The 13,991-nt window shown below is 27.3% G+C and overlaps 1 protein-coding gene across 7 annotated transcripts in view; it reads left to right on the plus strand.

Moving 5' to 3' along the window:
• LOC105248600 (ammonium transporter Rh type A) overlaps positions 1 to 3,214 on the plus strand; it is a 120,234-nt gene extending 117,020 nt beyond the window's left edge. For all 7 annotated transcript variants that reach the window (XM_025414889.1, XM_025414886.1, XM_025414892.1 and 4 more), the window contains one exon: positions 3,027 to 3,214. In XM_025414889.1, coding sequence (XP_025270674.1) covers positions 3,027 to 3,190 — 164 coding nt within the window. In that variant the 3' untranslated portion in view covers positions 3,191 to 3,214. The remainder of the gene's footprint in view (positions 1 to 3,026) is intronic.
• The last annotated feature ends 10,777 nt before the right edge of the window (positions 3,215 to 13,991 follow it).

The following is a 13,991-nucleotide window of genomic DNA, read 5'->3' on the forward strand; positions in this document are numbered from 1 at the left end:
CTTCTCATTTTTCTTAGCACCTTATTTAAGTTTCTCTTGCTCTCCCTGCACTCTTTATCCCACCATTTCTTTTGTCCAATTCTGAACTCCTTTTTTATTATTTTTTTCTTGGTTATTGCCTTTCCAATTTCTTCTCTGAGTTCGTCGCACTCCGATTGTATTGATCCTTCTGTTTCTTTTCTGTTTTCTAATTTTTCTATGTATTCTCTGCATCCTTCCTCTGACCAGTCTTCTATTTGTATCTCTTTTTCCTTTTCCCTATTCCTTTCTTCCTGTAGTTCTGTGTTCAGCATTATCTCTAGAGGCATATGGTCTGACTCCGTCCTTTCTCCAATCCTTAATTGTTTTACTTTTTCCCATGCTTCTATGTTACATATTGCGTAGTCTATTACCGATTTTCCTTGTGGTCCTTCATATGTCCAATCTCCCTTTTCATCCCCTTCAGTATTGCCATTTAATATTCCTAGATCTGTTTTTTGTATTTCATTAATTAGGTCTTCTCCTTGTTTGTTTATAATCTTGTCTCTCGAGTTTCTTTTCTCCTCATCCTCTTCTCCGTCCCATATCAGACCCCCTTTTTCTGCTGTCCTTGCGTTGAAATCACCACCCATTATTATATTTTTCCTTTCTTCTTCGTCTGCTTCTTCCACTATTTTCTCCAGGTAACTCCTCTTGCCTGCTCTGTTGTATATCGATATTATCTTCCATTTTTCTTTCCCTATAACAAGCTCATTAGCTATCATGTCTGTTGTATCCTTATTCACGTTTATTCTCTTGAACTGTTTCCTTATTCCTGTCATCATGCCTCCTATTCCTCTCCCTTTTTTCTTGTCTCTTGTGGCATGTTGCGCTTCCCAGTTATAGTCCTTTGGTAGCTTGCCTTCTATTCTCTTCCACGCTTCTTTTTCGACCCATGTTTCTGACAAATTTATTATATCAAACTTCTCTATATATTTCCAGAAATCCTCGTCCTTCCTTGTTAGTCCCGCTACGTTCCAGAATAATAATCTTAAGTTCTTTTTGCTTGCTTCTTTCTGCCATCTTCCTTTATTTCCTTTTCCTCCTCCTTCATTTTGTCTCCGTTTTCCTTTGAAATGTTTGTATCTTTAACTTTTCTTCTCTCTCATCCCACCTATACCAAGTTCCTTCCATTCTGACTCTCCAGTATTTGATTATAACTTCTTTCTTTTTTGCTTTTTCTCCCTTTGCTATCTCTACTACTTTTCTCTGTATATCTCTCTCTGTTTTTGTTCTATCATGCTCTATATAAATTTCTTCTTTGCCTAATAATCTCTTGTTTCTCATGATTTTTCCTTTTTCTTCTTCCGTTTTCATTTTCACTAATATGTAATTCCTGCTTCCTGTAATTTTGGCTGATTCTATCTCTGCCTCAGTTTTAAACTTCTCTTTAAAGAATTGTTCAACCTTTTCTTTTAGTTCTGTCGTGTCTTCCTCTTTTCCAAATCCTTTGATGATCAAATTTCTTCTTCTGTCCTCTCTCTCTCTTTTTTCTAGTACTCTTAGCATTCTTTTCATTTGATCCTCGTATACACCCGCATTTTCTTCTTTCATCGTTACTTCTTTTTGAGCAATTTTTCTTTCCATTTGGTCCAATCTCACTTCAATGTTTCTCATCTCTTCTCCTTTTGTCTTTTCGAGTTTTTTTTCAATCTGTCCTATTTTCTTATCTATTCTTTCTTCCATCTCCTTCTCTCTTTTCTCCTGTTTTCTCTTGTTCTCTCCTATTTCTTCCTTCAGCTTCCTCATGTCTTCTCTTATTTCATCTTTTTCTGCTTTCATGCTTATCTGCATGGTTTGTAATTGTCTGGTCAGCATCATTAGAATTTCTCTATCGCTCATATCATCCAGCTCTTGTTTTTCCGCCATTTTTGTCTCTTCTCCTTTTTGCTGCTCGCCGTGCACTTTCTTATTTTCCTTTTCCTTGCCTGTTTCTATCTCCGTGCAACTATTCTTGCGTTTATTTTTTCCTGCGTTGTCTTCTTCTTCTTGTATTATTTCTCTTTTCCTTTTAAATATATGCTCTAAAATTGACCCCTCGCTTCCTGATCTTTCCCTCGTGAGATTGTTTGCCTTGTTCGGTCTTCCTCTTCTATTTGTTGTTGGCCCTTCCTTTTTTCCTTCTCTGCCACTTTCCTCCCTTCTTTGCCTATCTGTTTTACCATCTAATCCTTTCTCGCTTTTTCTACTTTCTTCCTCTGCACCCGCGGTGGCGCTGATTGTCTCCCTCTCCTATATATATATATATATATATATATATATATATATATACTCTTTTTTTATTTTTTCGTTAAATATTCATTCAAATTAAAATTTATACATTTTTATTTAAAATTAAACATTGTTCTAATTTTAATAGTTTTTTTATAAAGAATACTTTTCTCATAGAAAAACTAATTCAAGATTAATGAAAAATTAATCTCCAAATCTCCATAAAGTCTTTTTATAAAAAATGTGTACTTTATCTGCACGTGTAAATTTTGAAGTACTTATTAATTTTAAACGCTTTCTATTTAAAAAGTAGTATAATCTTGACATTTTCGTTTACGGATTTCCATTTTATTTGAACTGAGAAATAAGTTATTTCTTTGATCGTGACTTATAAATCACTTTGTATGTCTGCGTGGGTATGAGTGAAGTAGGTGTGAATGTGATTGTGAGTGTGAGTATGGATATATATAGGTTTGAATGTATGTGTATTTTTATTACACATTTTTACATTAAAAAATTTTCTAATATTAAAAAAATTTCAAAATAATATAATTAAGCCTTTTTTAATCAAGGATTCTTTGATAATAAGAATCTTTTAACTTATGTCATTCGAGTACTTTATAGGAAACAAATATTATATTCATATTGTTAATCCTGGATAATGCAACATTTTTCTATAATTTTTATCATTGTTTTCTAAAATGTATGATTTTCGAGAAATTAGTTTGAAGAAATTAAAATAAATTATTTTATACATATATAATTTATCTTATATACATTTATAATTTCATTAATAGGCTTATTTCTACGTACGTCCCTGTGCAGTTGGATTACCGATAAACAGAAATTTGATGATCAGTTTGTTTGGGAATTAGAAGAAGAATCTCAGGACGAATCATCTGAAAATAATCGAAAAGATAAAACTCATGCTAGTGATCAAATAGTGATGGGTCGTTTTTAATATATGGATATTTGTGAAATTATATAATTATATATTATTTGCATGTATAAGTACTATTTATATATAATATATAAGTACTATTTTATTAAATATTATATAATAGTATATTTCGATATTTGCAGTTAATTACTTACTCTTAATAATTTTCTTTTTAATTCTATATATATATTTTCTAGAAATTTCATTACATATAATTATTAAAAAATCCTATATTTTACGGCATTAATATATATAATTAATAAAAAATAGAATACGTGTTTATAAGTTCTCATATTTTGTGAAATAGTTTTACACAACAAAAATATTGTTACAAAATGCTTTTTGATTAGAATATGTATATTATACATATATTATATTTTTCCTTTGTAATTAAAATATATTCAATAAAACAACTAATAAATTTATAGCAACAATTTATGTAAATATTAGCAATTTAATAAATAAATAAAAAATCATAAATAAATATGTAAATAAAGAAATATAAATAATAGTTCTCAGATTTACAATACTTTTACTTTATGATGATAGAAACAAATAAAAGCCAATGATTAATTATATATAATATTATGTTACGTCTAGATCTGGAGAAACGAAAAAAATGTAACTTATATTTCCCGAAAACATACACTAAAACATTTGCCTCCAGTGAAATGATCGTCAGATGTGAAAAATAAGTTAACAACTAGAAACGTCGATCTCACGTTATTTTGTTTTAGGTTATTGGCGACCTTTGTTCTAGAAAGAAAGGAATTTAATTCTTACCTGGGATAGAATCGAATGCGATCTCAGGGTGATTGCGAAACAAAATTAATTGTTTAATAAAAGAAATAATTGATAGTAACTTTATTCATTGAAAAAACAAAATCAAAAAATGGATGGATACATTAAATATAAATATATATAATTTATACAATAGTATGAGTTTTCAGGTCATCAATCGAACAAGAATTAAATGTGATTTAGAGATGAAGTAGCTGCAAAGTAAAATCCAACTGCTGCGGGGGATGGCTGACACAAGACCCGGAACGTGACCACGCTAGTCCCAATCTCCCCTGCGGGAGAAGAGCGCGCAAAACAGCAGCAAGCCTGCAGTTTTAATATCTAGTGACCGCAATTTTTTGAGAAATTTGTTCATCGTTTTTCCTTTTATTTTTTTTCTTTCTTTTCCTTTTTTTATAAATAATTGTAGTAAAATGTGTAATTTTAAATTGTGCAAATATGCAAAAAGTCAAATGTGCAATTCTAAATATAAAAAGTCAATTATGCAATTCTAAATATCATAAATTAACTGATTGTTAGGAGTAATTCATTTGTTGTCGATTTATGATATTTCGATAATTTCTTATTATCTTTTTTATACTATTTTAAATTTTTTTATGCTTTATACTTTCAAAAGGTTTTCTATATTGTTTCTAATTTTAAATATATTTCTTTTATATATCAATTATTTAAAAGAATAATTAAAATATTTTTGTTGTTTGCTTCTGAAAAGAGTATTTTATGTTTTAAAAAGTTAAATTAAAAAATTAAAAAGTTAAATTATTATTAAAGGCGATACTTATCAAAAATATATATTTTATATTATTAGTGTTTTATTAGCACATTTTGTTTTAGAAGGTTAAATTATCAAAGACTATACTTACCAAAAATATGTCTATTTTATATTATTAGTGTTACCTGTTTTCTATATAACAGGACATGATATATCATTCGAATATTCTATACTTATACTGTGAATATATGTTACAGATGTAATATATTTAGAACGTTCCCATAACATTTCTTGTAGTATATTATTTCTCGTATATTCTCAGGATATTTTTTGATATCTCTTATTAGTATAATTTTTTGTGTATTCTCTCAGAATGTACTTTTACTATCTTTTATAATATATTATTTTTTGTATATTTTCAAGATATACTATAATATTACATATAATATTATATTATTAATATTATAATATTATATTATAATATTTTATTATTAATATTATAATATTATATTATAATATTAATATTATAATATTATATTACATATAATATTATAATATTACATGCGTTTCTTCGCTTTGCCGGCGACTTCAAATCAACTCGTATTTGACTATGAAATGGATAAAATGACTGGTACTATAGATCCGTACGTTTCTTCTTTTTAATCAATTTAATTTGTGATAAATTGACTTAATTTAAAATAATTTGTTTAATAATCTGGATCTTTTGTTGGGATTTAGAGTATTAAATAGATTATTTGAAATTACCCATACGGATAATAATTGATATTAGATATCTACTAGATATATCCTTCATGGGCACTAAGGATATCTATGAATATACGAAAAACAGTCATTAGAGATGCTGTAGATATTCAAATGTCCGCAATTCGAAGTTTCATAGATATCTATAGGATATATAAATCAATATCCTGTAGATATCCATATAACATTCAGTGGATATTTATATAGATACATTTATTATTAATATACAGGGTGAGCCATTTTAATTTATCCACCCCAATAACTTTTTTATATTTGAATGCACAACAAAATGTTTCAAATAAAAGTTGCTTGACTTCGAGGGGGACAGAAGATGGGTGTCAAAAATTTGACCTTGGATAGTCATTTGAAAGTCGCATAAAGGTTATCTTCAATTTCTTAAATGAAACTCCCTTTTTTTCATTACATATTCTTGTAGCTTATCTCGAGAGCTTTCCAAAACACTACAATTAAGTACCTTTACATTAAGTACTTTTTGAGTTATAAGGCTTGAAATAATTGCTTAATTTTACATAAACCTTAAAATATCTAGTAAACCATTCATTTTTCGATTATCTTACCTGGATACTTTTATGTACAAAATAATGAGAGAAATCAATTGGTGTAAAGAAAACACATAGTTGTTTCTAAGAAAAAATATGTAATTTGCAATTAACAATTCCATATTTTTTCTTAAGAACAACTGTAGAGCTCTGAGAGTCCTCTCACAAAAGAAGAGATACGGCTATAACAGTCTTCAAGCTAATGCGTTCTTTGACCGATAAGCCATGACTCGCGGGACCAGCCACGGCCTTATACTGTCTTAGGCCGAGTCTACAATAGGTAATTTAAGCCTTAAGCCTTAAGAGATTGACCAATCACAGTCAAGTATGAAGAGAATACTCGACTGTGATTGGTTTCTTAAGGCTTAGGGCTTAAATTACCTATTGTAGATCAGGATTTAGATGGATCCCACTTTCGGGTTAGGCGTTTTTCTTTTCGCCACCTAGCGACAAGGCGTGAAACTCGTAGAAATATATGAATATCCATTGGATATCTTTGAAAGCTACTTGGTGGATATATTCACATTCAAAAAAACAGACTACTAAATTTTAGTAAAATATTTTAACATCTTTTAATAGCAACAAATCAACAAAAAATTACCGTATTGATATAAAATAAAACTCAAATTAAACAGTCTCTTAAAAACTAAAAAAAACTAAAATTTGAGTTACAAAAAATGTTTTACAAAATGACAAATGCTGAAGATAGACCTTGAGAAATAGAAAACACATTTTTTTTTAAATTGCTACATTGATCGGGAAAATCGGCTCCCTGGTACAAAAATGTTTTTAAGCTTATTTATTTCTTAACAAATCTATATTTTAATAAATTTTCTATGATTTCTTTTTTGACAAAGTTACATCGTTTTAAAGAAAATGTTACAAAATGAAATTTTCCTTGTAAAATCTGCAATTCAGAAACAAATTATCATGGAAAACTTTTTCAAAAAAGAAATTAAAGTGTAACTCAATTCAAGATGCTTCATAAAAATAGATGATAAGATTCAAATCTTTCCTTAAAACAATAAGTTCAAAACAATAAGTTCAAAACAATAAGTTTATCAAGAAAAATCGTAGAAAATTGATTAAAATATGAATTTATTAGGAAATAAACTTAAAAGGAATGAGCCATACATTTTTGTACCAGGAAACAAAAATTTTTGTAAAATTTTTGTCCCAGTTTAAAAAAAATTTGTTTCTCATTTCTCAGTCGGTCTTTAACGTCATCTTTTTAAATTAATTAACAAATTAGGAAAAGATTAATTAAGAACTAAGTGTTATAAATAGTACATCATATCTTCTTTTTATTTTTTTTAAATATATATTATACGTTTCTGTTCTGGTTTTGGACAATCATGATGATGGCCTGAAACAAACTAAAAATTTTAAGAAAAAAATTTACGCATTTACAACGCTCAACTCATAATTAGCTTTTCTTAATTTGTTGAATATTTTTATTAGATCCTTTATTATTATTTTTTAAATTAATTTCTCATTAATTATAGCAAGAAACGCAAAATGGTAGAGAACATTTTTATTTTGTTTATCCGCATATAAGATGTGATACGATTATTATTTTATATAAACATATAATAAATCTTTTATGAAATGGCAATTCTGTAATTAATTATAATTATTTTTTATTGATATTGTCGAAGACAAATCTACGAAAAGATCAACGAATATTGAACGGAAAAAAATGGACATACATACAATTTCTGTTTTTCGATAATTTATTTTCGCAATTATTGTTAAATCTTGCAAAAGAACACATAATATATATTACAGTTTTACGATAAATCCATAGATAGAAGTATAGTCAACTGTTTGTATTATAAAATCGTCAAAATCATTATTTTCATTGCGAAGTTTTCCTTCAATACCCACTTTCTTTTAATAAACATGAACAAAGTAAAAATATCTTTGCGCGTTTTTATTCGTCTTCTCATTCTAATGTGTTTATATAGTATATGAATATGAATAGTAAATATGAATAGTAAAAAAGTAGCATTGAAGAAAAACATCACTTTACAAGTATATAGCTGATTCAACGGATAAGATCACAATACAGCATATTACGAATATTCGATTTGTATAAACCTAACTTAACTTATCATAGTTATGCTTATTTTCATAAAGCTTATTATTATATATAAATTCCATAAATTATAAAAATTAATTGTACATACATATATCTGAAAATCTTGATATTTTTTCAAGAAATTTCTCAAAATTACGAAAACACATGCAAATATATATATCAAAACACATGTATATTGAATAGAAAATGCAACTATATTGATAAATTGACTCGAATAAGTGCATTTAATACAGCAGTGAGTACTAATAGTTATATAAAAGTCGATAGACAAAAACAAGGAGACTTATAAAATGAGTTATAAAAAAAATTTTAGTCATTAATATCTTAATTTCATTAAAATTGCAATCAAGTAATTAATTACTTCTTGATCTTATGATTATTTCTTTCCTCAATTAATAAATACATTAAATAAAGAATAAAAAAAGATAGAAAAAAGGAAAAAGAAACAAGAGAGAAGAAAAGGACCCTAAAGATCATAAAATCTCATTTTATTTCGACTTATAGCGACATGATTGATAGCGTGTTTCTCATATCAACTTTAACAATTATTTATTTACTTTACTTAGTGCGAGTGAACCGTAAATTGTGTACGAGAAAAGTTTCTAAGAGCTAACACCAAATTTTTTTTTATCTTTGGTATTTAAGTTGAACATCTTGTGTGTTCGAAATCTTCTCTTTTAAATTCTTTTCGATAAATCTCTTGCACATCACTTATTTATTTTTAATAAAATCCCATCTGCGCATATAATAATATATAATTAATAATATAATTAATAATCTGTTAATGAAATTCTCTAAATATTTCCTGAAGTCAATCTATTTCGATAACAGCAAGAGAGGAATAAAGGAAATTATTTAATTATATCACGTTTCAGCAAACTTCTGGCTTTAAATGTTACCTTATTTACTTTATATTTTGATGATTGAAATATGGTACATAAATGATATCCTGGAACACTTTAATTTGAACTTGAAAGAATAGTTGCAACTGACTCTCAGGTCAATTTTCATAGTTAATTTTTTCTTTGCTATTGGCATCTTATAAGTAGCAGGACATGTAACTAAATGTGCGTGCAATTTTTTAATTATTTTTAAATTATTTTTTAATTATTTTTAAGAAAAAATTTTCATATCACTAGAGCAATCTCTCTCTCTCTCCCTCTCTCCCTCCTTCCTTCCTTCTCTTCCTTCCCCCTCTTTCTTAAATATTGTTAAAAGTTTTCATTTAAACTTTTTTTCTTCGAGGAGCCTTCACCGCGCGCCGCCATTATGTTAGGTTAGGGCATGTAAGACCGCCTTCACCGCCACGCATTTCTAGCCACGTGTATTGGCTGATTTTCTTTAATTAATTTTTCGTTAATTATTGCAAATACCGCAAAACAGTAGAGGATCTTCCTTCTTTGAACCAATCTACCTTCACACTTCGGATGTGCGCAAAGTTTTCAGCCACTCTGTATTGTTTTCTCCCTTCTTCTTTTTTTATCTTTCTCTCTCTTTGTTTCTTGTTTCCATTTTCTCTTGTTTTCTCACATATATGGAATCGCACTGTTAGTTACGAATACTTATAAGACAAATTATCTTGCACTTTAGTTATGTGCATCTAATGACAAATTGTTAGATTGTAAGTGGAGACGAGGAAACAATGGATATGAATCACGAAAATTGGCCCGACAGCTGCAACTAATGTTTAGCTCTTTAATTTATATTTTTTTTTTAATCGACAACAAGTATCGCGTCGCACTATAGCATCACACAAGTAGTAAAGACATCAATAGTTCGTCTACTAAAAAGAAGAAAGAAAGAAACTCTTTTCTAAAAATCAAAATTATCAACATATTAACAATATATATCAAGATCAAAATCATTAATATAATGCCAGTATTCGAAATATTTATTAAATATTTCAAATACCGGAACCTACCCACCTTAATGACTTTGATCTTGTGATATACAGGGTGTTATTTAATAATCGCCTAAGACTCTTATGTGCAAGTAGAGAGCATTAAACTGAATAGGAAAATCCTCTATTGTTTTGCAATTTTCGCAATAATTAATAAGATATTAATTTTAAAGAATTGACTAATTCATGAGAATAGAATTCTCCCGCGGCGAGAAATGTCGTCCTACAACTTGATATTAGACGCACAACGAAGAGGCACTTTTCAAAAGATGATGGCAGTGCGTGGCGCTTCAATGTTACATTTGGTGATTAGAGTAATATTTTATTAATTATTGCGAAGATAGAGAACTTTTCTATTCACAATCAGTTCAATCCGCTCTACTTACACATGAGAGTCTTAATTAGATAACACTTTGTATATTGTTAATATGTTAATACACATATATATCCAGATAAATAATAAATATAGTTATGATGAATAATCGACTTATAAATAATAAATATAATTATAATTAAATCATTTATATGTATATATGTGTGCATGTTTTGATCATAATTGTATTTACTATTTATAAATATGTATATATACAAATATATTAAATAGAATATACTATTAAATAAAAAATATGCAAAAGTGTATATACGTTAGTGTATTTGGCGGATTAAAACTCTGTTTACAAAGTAGTGTTTTAACTCACGATGATGCGTTATAATTAGATTAAAATAAGTTATATTTTAAAGTAATGTCTTTTAGAATCAGGATGAACATTCCAATGTTTGACTTACATATTTTGTATTTCCTGTGATACTGCTTTGCGACTCGATGTTTCATATACTATACAAATACTATCATGATATCATGACAATGCATATACTATGACAAATAACACCTCAACATTATTAATTATTCTTTAATTATTCTTTAATTATCATTGTTTCATAGAGTATAAGCTATGTTCCACGTTATCAATATCATGTACTTTTTCCTAATTGATTATTGCAAATTATGTCTACTCGCAAAGAGAGTGAGAATTGTGTTTTCTACAATTTTTTAGCTTTGTTTTTTTTCTTCTGTCCAAAAATTAAAATATAAATTCATCTAGTTTAAATTTTTACAGGAAAAGCGCAAAAACTAAATTTGGAACAAAAAAATTATTATATGTAAATGTAGATTTAATTATTGAAAAATTATTCGATAAATATTTCAAAAATAATTATCTTGCAATTATTACTTTGTAAGAGAATGATGCTAAATATTAATGATTAAACAGCATTTTAGCATTTAATGATTTGTTTTAGTTTTATGTATTATTTCATGCAAAAAGATATATCTTGTAAAATAAACAATACATATTTCTTCTAATTTCTAATCACAACATCAATTTTATATATAAATACATATAAAAGAAGAAACAAAATATAATAAACAAATTATGTAAAATTAAATCAATTATTTTATATATAAATTTGTGAAGGTAAGCAAAAAACATTGTTCGGATTGTTTAAAAAGTATTTTTTAAATAACGTTTTTAAAAAGATGTTTAACTAATTTAATGTTAATAATTCAAATAATCATTCAGTTGTTTTGTTTTTCTAATTTTTAACGATAAATACATTAAAATTATTAATGGTATTATATTTCATGCAAAAAATATATTTTGATGCTTATGATGGTATTGCATCTTTTCAATTTTATTCAGAAATTTTATAATAATGTTAATTTTTGATGGAGAGATTGCTATATTTTATGATTGTGCGAGTGTGGCCATAACTACTTATCTATCATTAATAATTATAGATCGTGATCAATTGTTATAAATATATATAACCAAAGTATTAATTCATGTAAAACATTTAATGACACGCCTGAATGCGTAATATTTGCTAGTTTATAATATCGTATGTTATAATACCGTAAGTTATAAAAGAAACGAAGCAGAAAAAAGTGTGTCATGTAAATTTATATCAAAATTTTAAAGCTATCCATACATTTATATCTGCAATGTTTATATTTTACAGCATCCTGTAAAACGTTATAAAAGATTGAAAAAAATTAATAAATATAATAATTAATAAAAAATAATAAAAGCATATTAACATCAAAATTTTGATAAATTGTCTTAAAATTAGGATAATAATAAAATTGGGATATAATAAAACTTGCGAAAAAAGGAATGAATATTATTCTAATCATAAATGAATATTTAGAAAAATCTGTTACTTGTTATCAACTGCTATTATTGTTAGTTTTTTAATGTCTATTGTAAATTATGCCAATTCATAATGTCATTTTACATATTTATATTCGTATTTGAAGGATATCATTAGTTGAGATCAGCCAGAGTATAACTATAATCTAAATGGCAGTGTATTATGCAAGGTAATATATTAACGAGATGGCAGTGTTGCATGTTACAATAGTCTTTTTAAATTTTATGCCTTTAATTTTGGTATTCCTCCACATTATAAATAATAATGTCGCATCTCTTTTATACCATATTGGACAAATCACATAGTGGCATGCTCAATGCACGATGATTGAACAGTTCGTAAAAGAGGATATTCATTAATTTTTATTTTTCAAAAATCTTCCGCAAGAATATTCCTACTCCTTGGAAAGCCAAAATTAACGAGACAAGCTGTACTGTATTTAATATTTTTATACCTACAGTAACGTGCACATAGGAATGTATATTGTACGAATATGATAACAACGTACAATAATATAAGGCCCAAAAGCGCGTTCGAGAGGTCATATTTGTAAATTAACATTGTATAAAATAAAACTAAATAAAAGCTTATTCTGAGATAAGCTATATTAGCAAATATATTAAAAATACAGCGAACGTATCGTGAATTATATCATGAAAATAATATTTCATATTTTATCAGTTGATTTGTTTACAAAGTTTATGTGATAAAATATACTTTGTATAATAATGAACTCTTTTATACTATACAAGGTGGCCCACGTAAAGGGATACAAATTTATATTTCGGAAACGTATCAATTTAGAGAAAAATGTTTCGGACAAAAGTTGTATGGTTTCAAGGGAGACATAAGATGGTGCCATTAGTTTGACCTTGAAGAATCACCTGAAGGTAACGTGAAAATCACTTCCAACTTTTTAAATAGGATTAGTTGAGATCAGCCAGAGTATAACTATAATCTAAATGGCAGTGTATTATGTAAGGTAATATATTAACGAGATGGCAGTGTTGCATGTTACAATAGCCTTTTTAAATTTTATGTCTTTAATTTTAGTATTCCTCCACATTATAAATAATAATGTCGCGTCTCTTTTATACCATATTTGACAAATCATATAGTGGCATGCTCAATGCACGATGATTGAACAATTCGTAAAAGAGGATATTTATTAATTTTTATTTTTCAAAAATCTTCCGCAAGAATACTCCTACTCCTACTCCTTGTAAAGAAAACATGTAGTTGATTTTGAGAAAAAATATGTAATTGTTAATTGCAAATTACATTTTTTTTTCGAAATAACTATGTGTTTTCTTTACACCAATTGATTCCTCTCATTATTTTGTACATAAAAGTATTAAGGTAAGATAATCGAAAAATGAATATTTTACAAGATATTTTACGGTTTATGTAAAATTAAGAAATGATTTCAAGGCTCATAACTCGGAAAGTACTTATGAAAACTAACTTAATTATAGTGTTTCAAAAAGTTCTCGAGATGAGCTAGAAGAATATGCAAAAGCATATAGGGTATCCCGTTTAAAAAGTTGGAGATGATCTTCACGTGACCTTCAGGTGACTCTTCAAGGTCAAACTAATGGGACTAACTTATGTCCCCTTTGAAACCATACAACTTTTGTCTGAAACATTTTTCTCTAAATTGCTTCATTTCCGAGATATAAATTTGTAACATTTTATGTGGACTACCCTGTATATATCAAATACATATAAAATATATTTAAAAAATTATCAAACTTTAAAAATTATAAACACGACTG

The sequence above is a fragment of the Camponotus floridanus genome, unplaced genomic scaffold (assembly GCF_003227725.1).
Source record: "Camponotus floridanus strain SB8 unplaced genomic scaffold, Cflo_v7.5 scaffold90, whole genome shotgun sequence".
NCBI classification, from domain to species: domain Eukaryota; kingdom Metazoa; phylum Arthropoda; class Insecta; order Hymenoptera; family Formicidae; genus Camponotus; species Camponotus floridanus.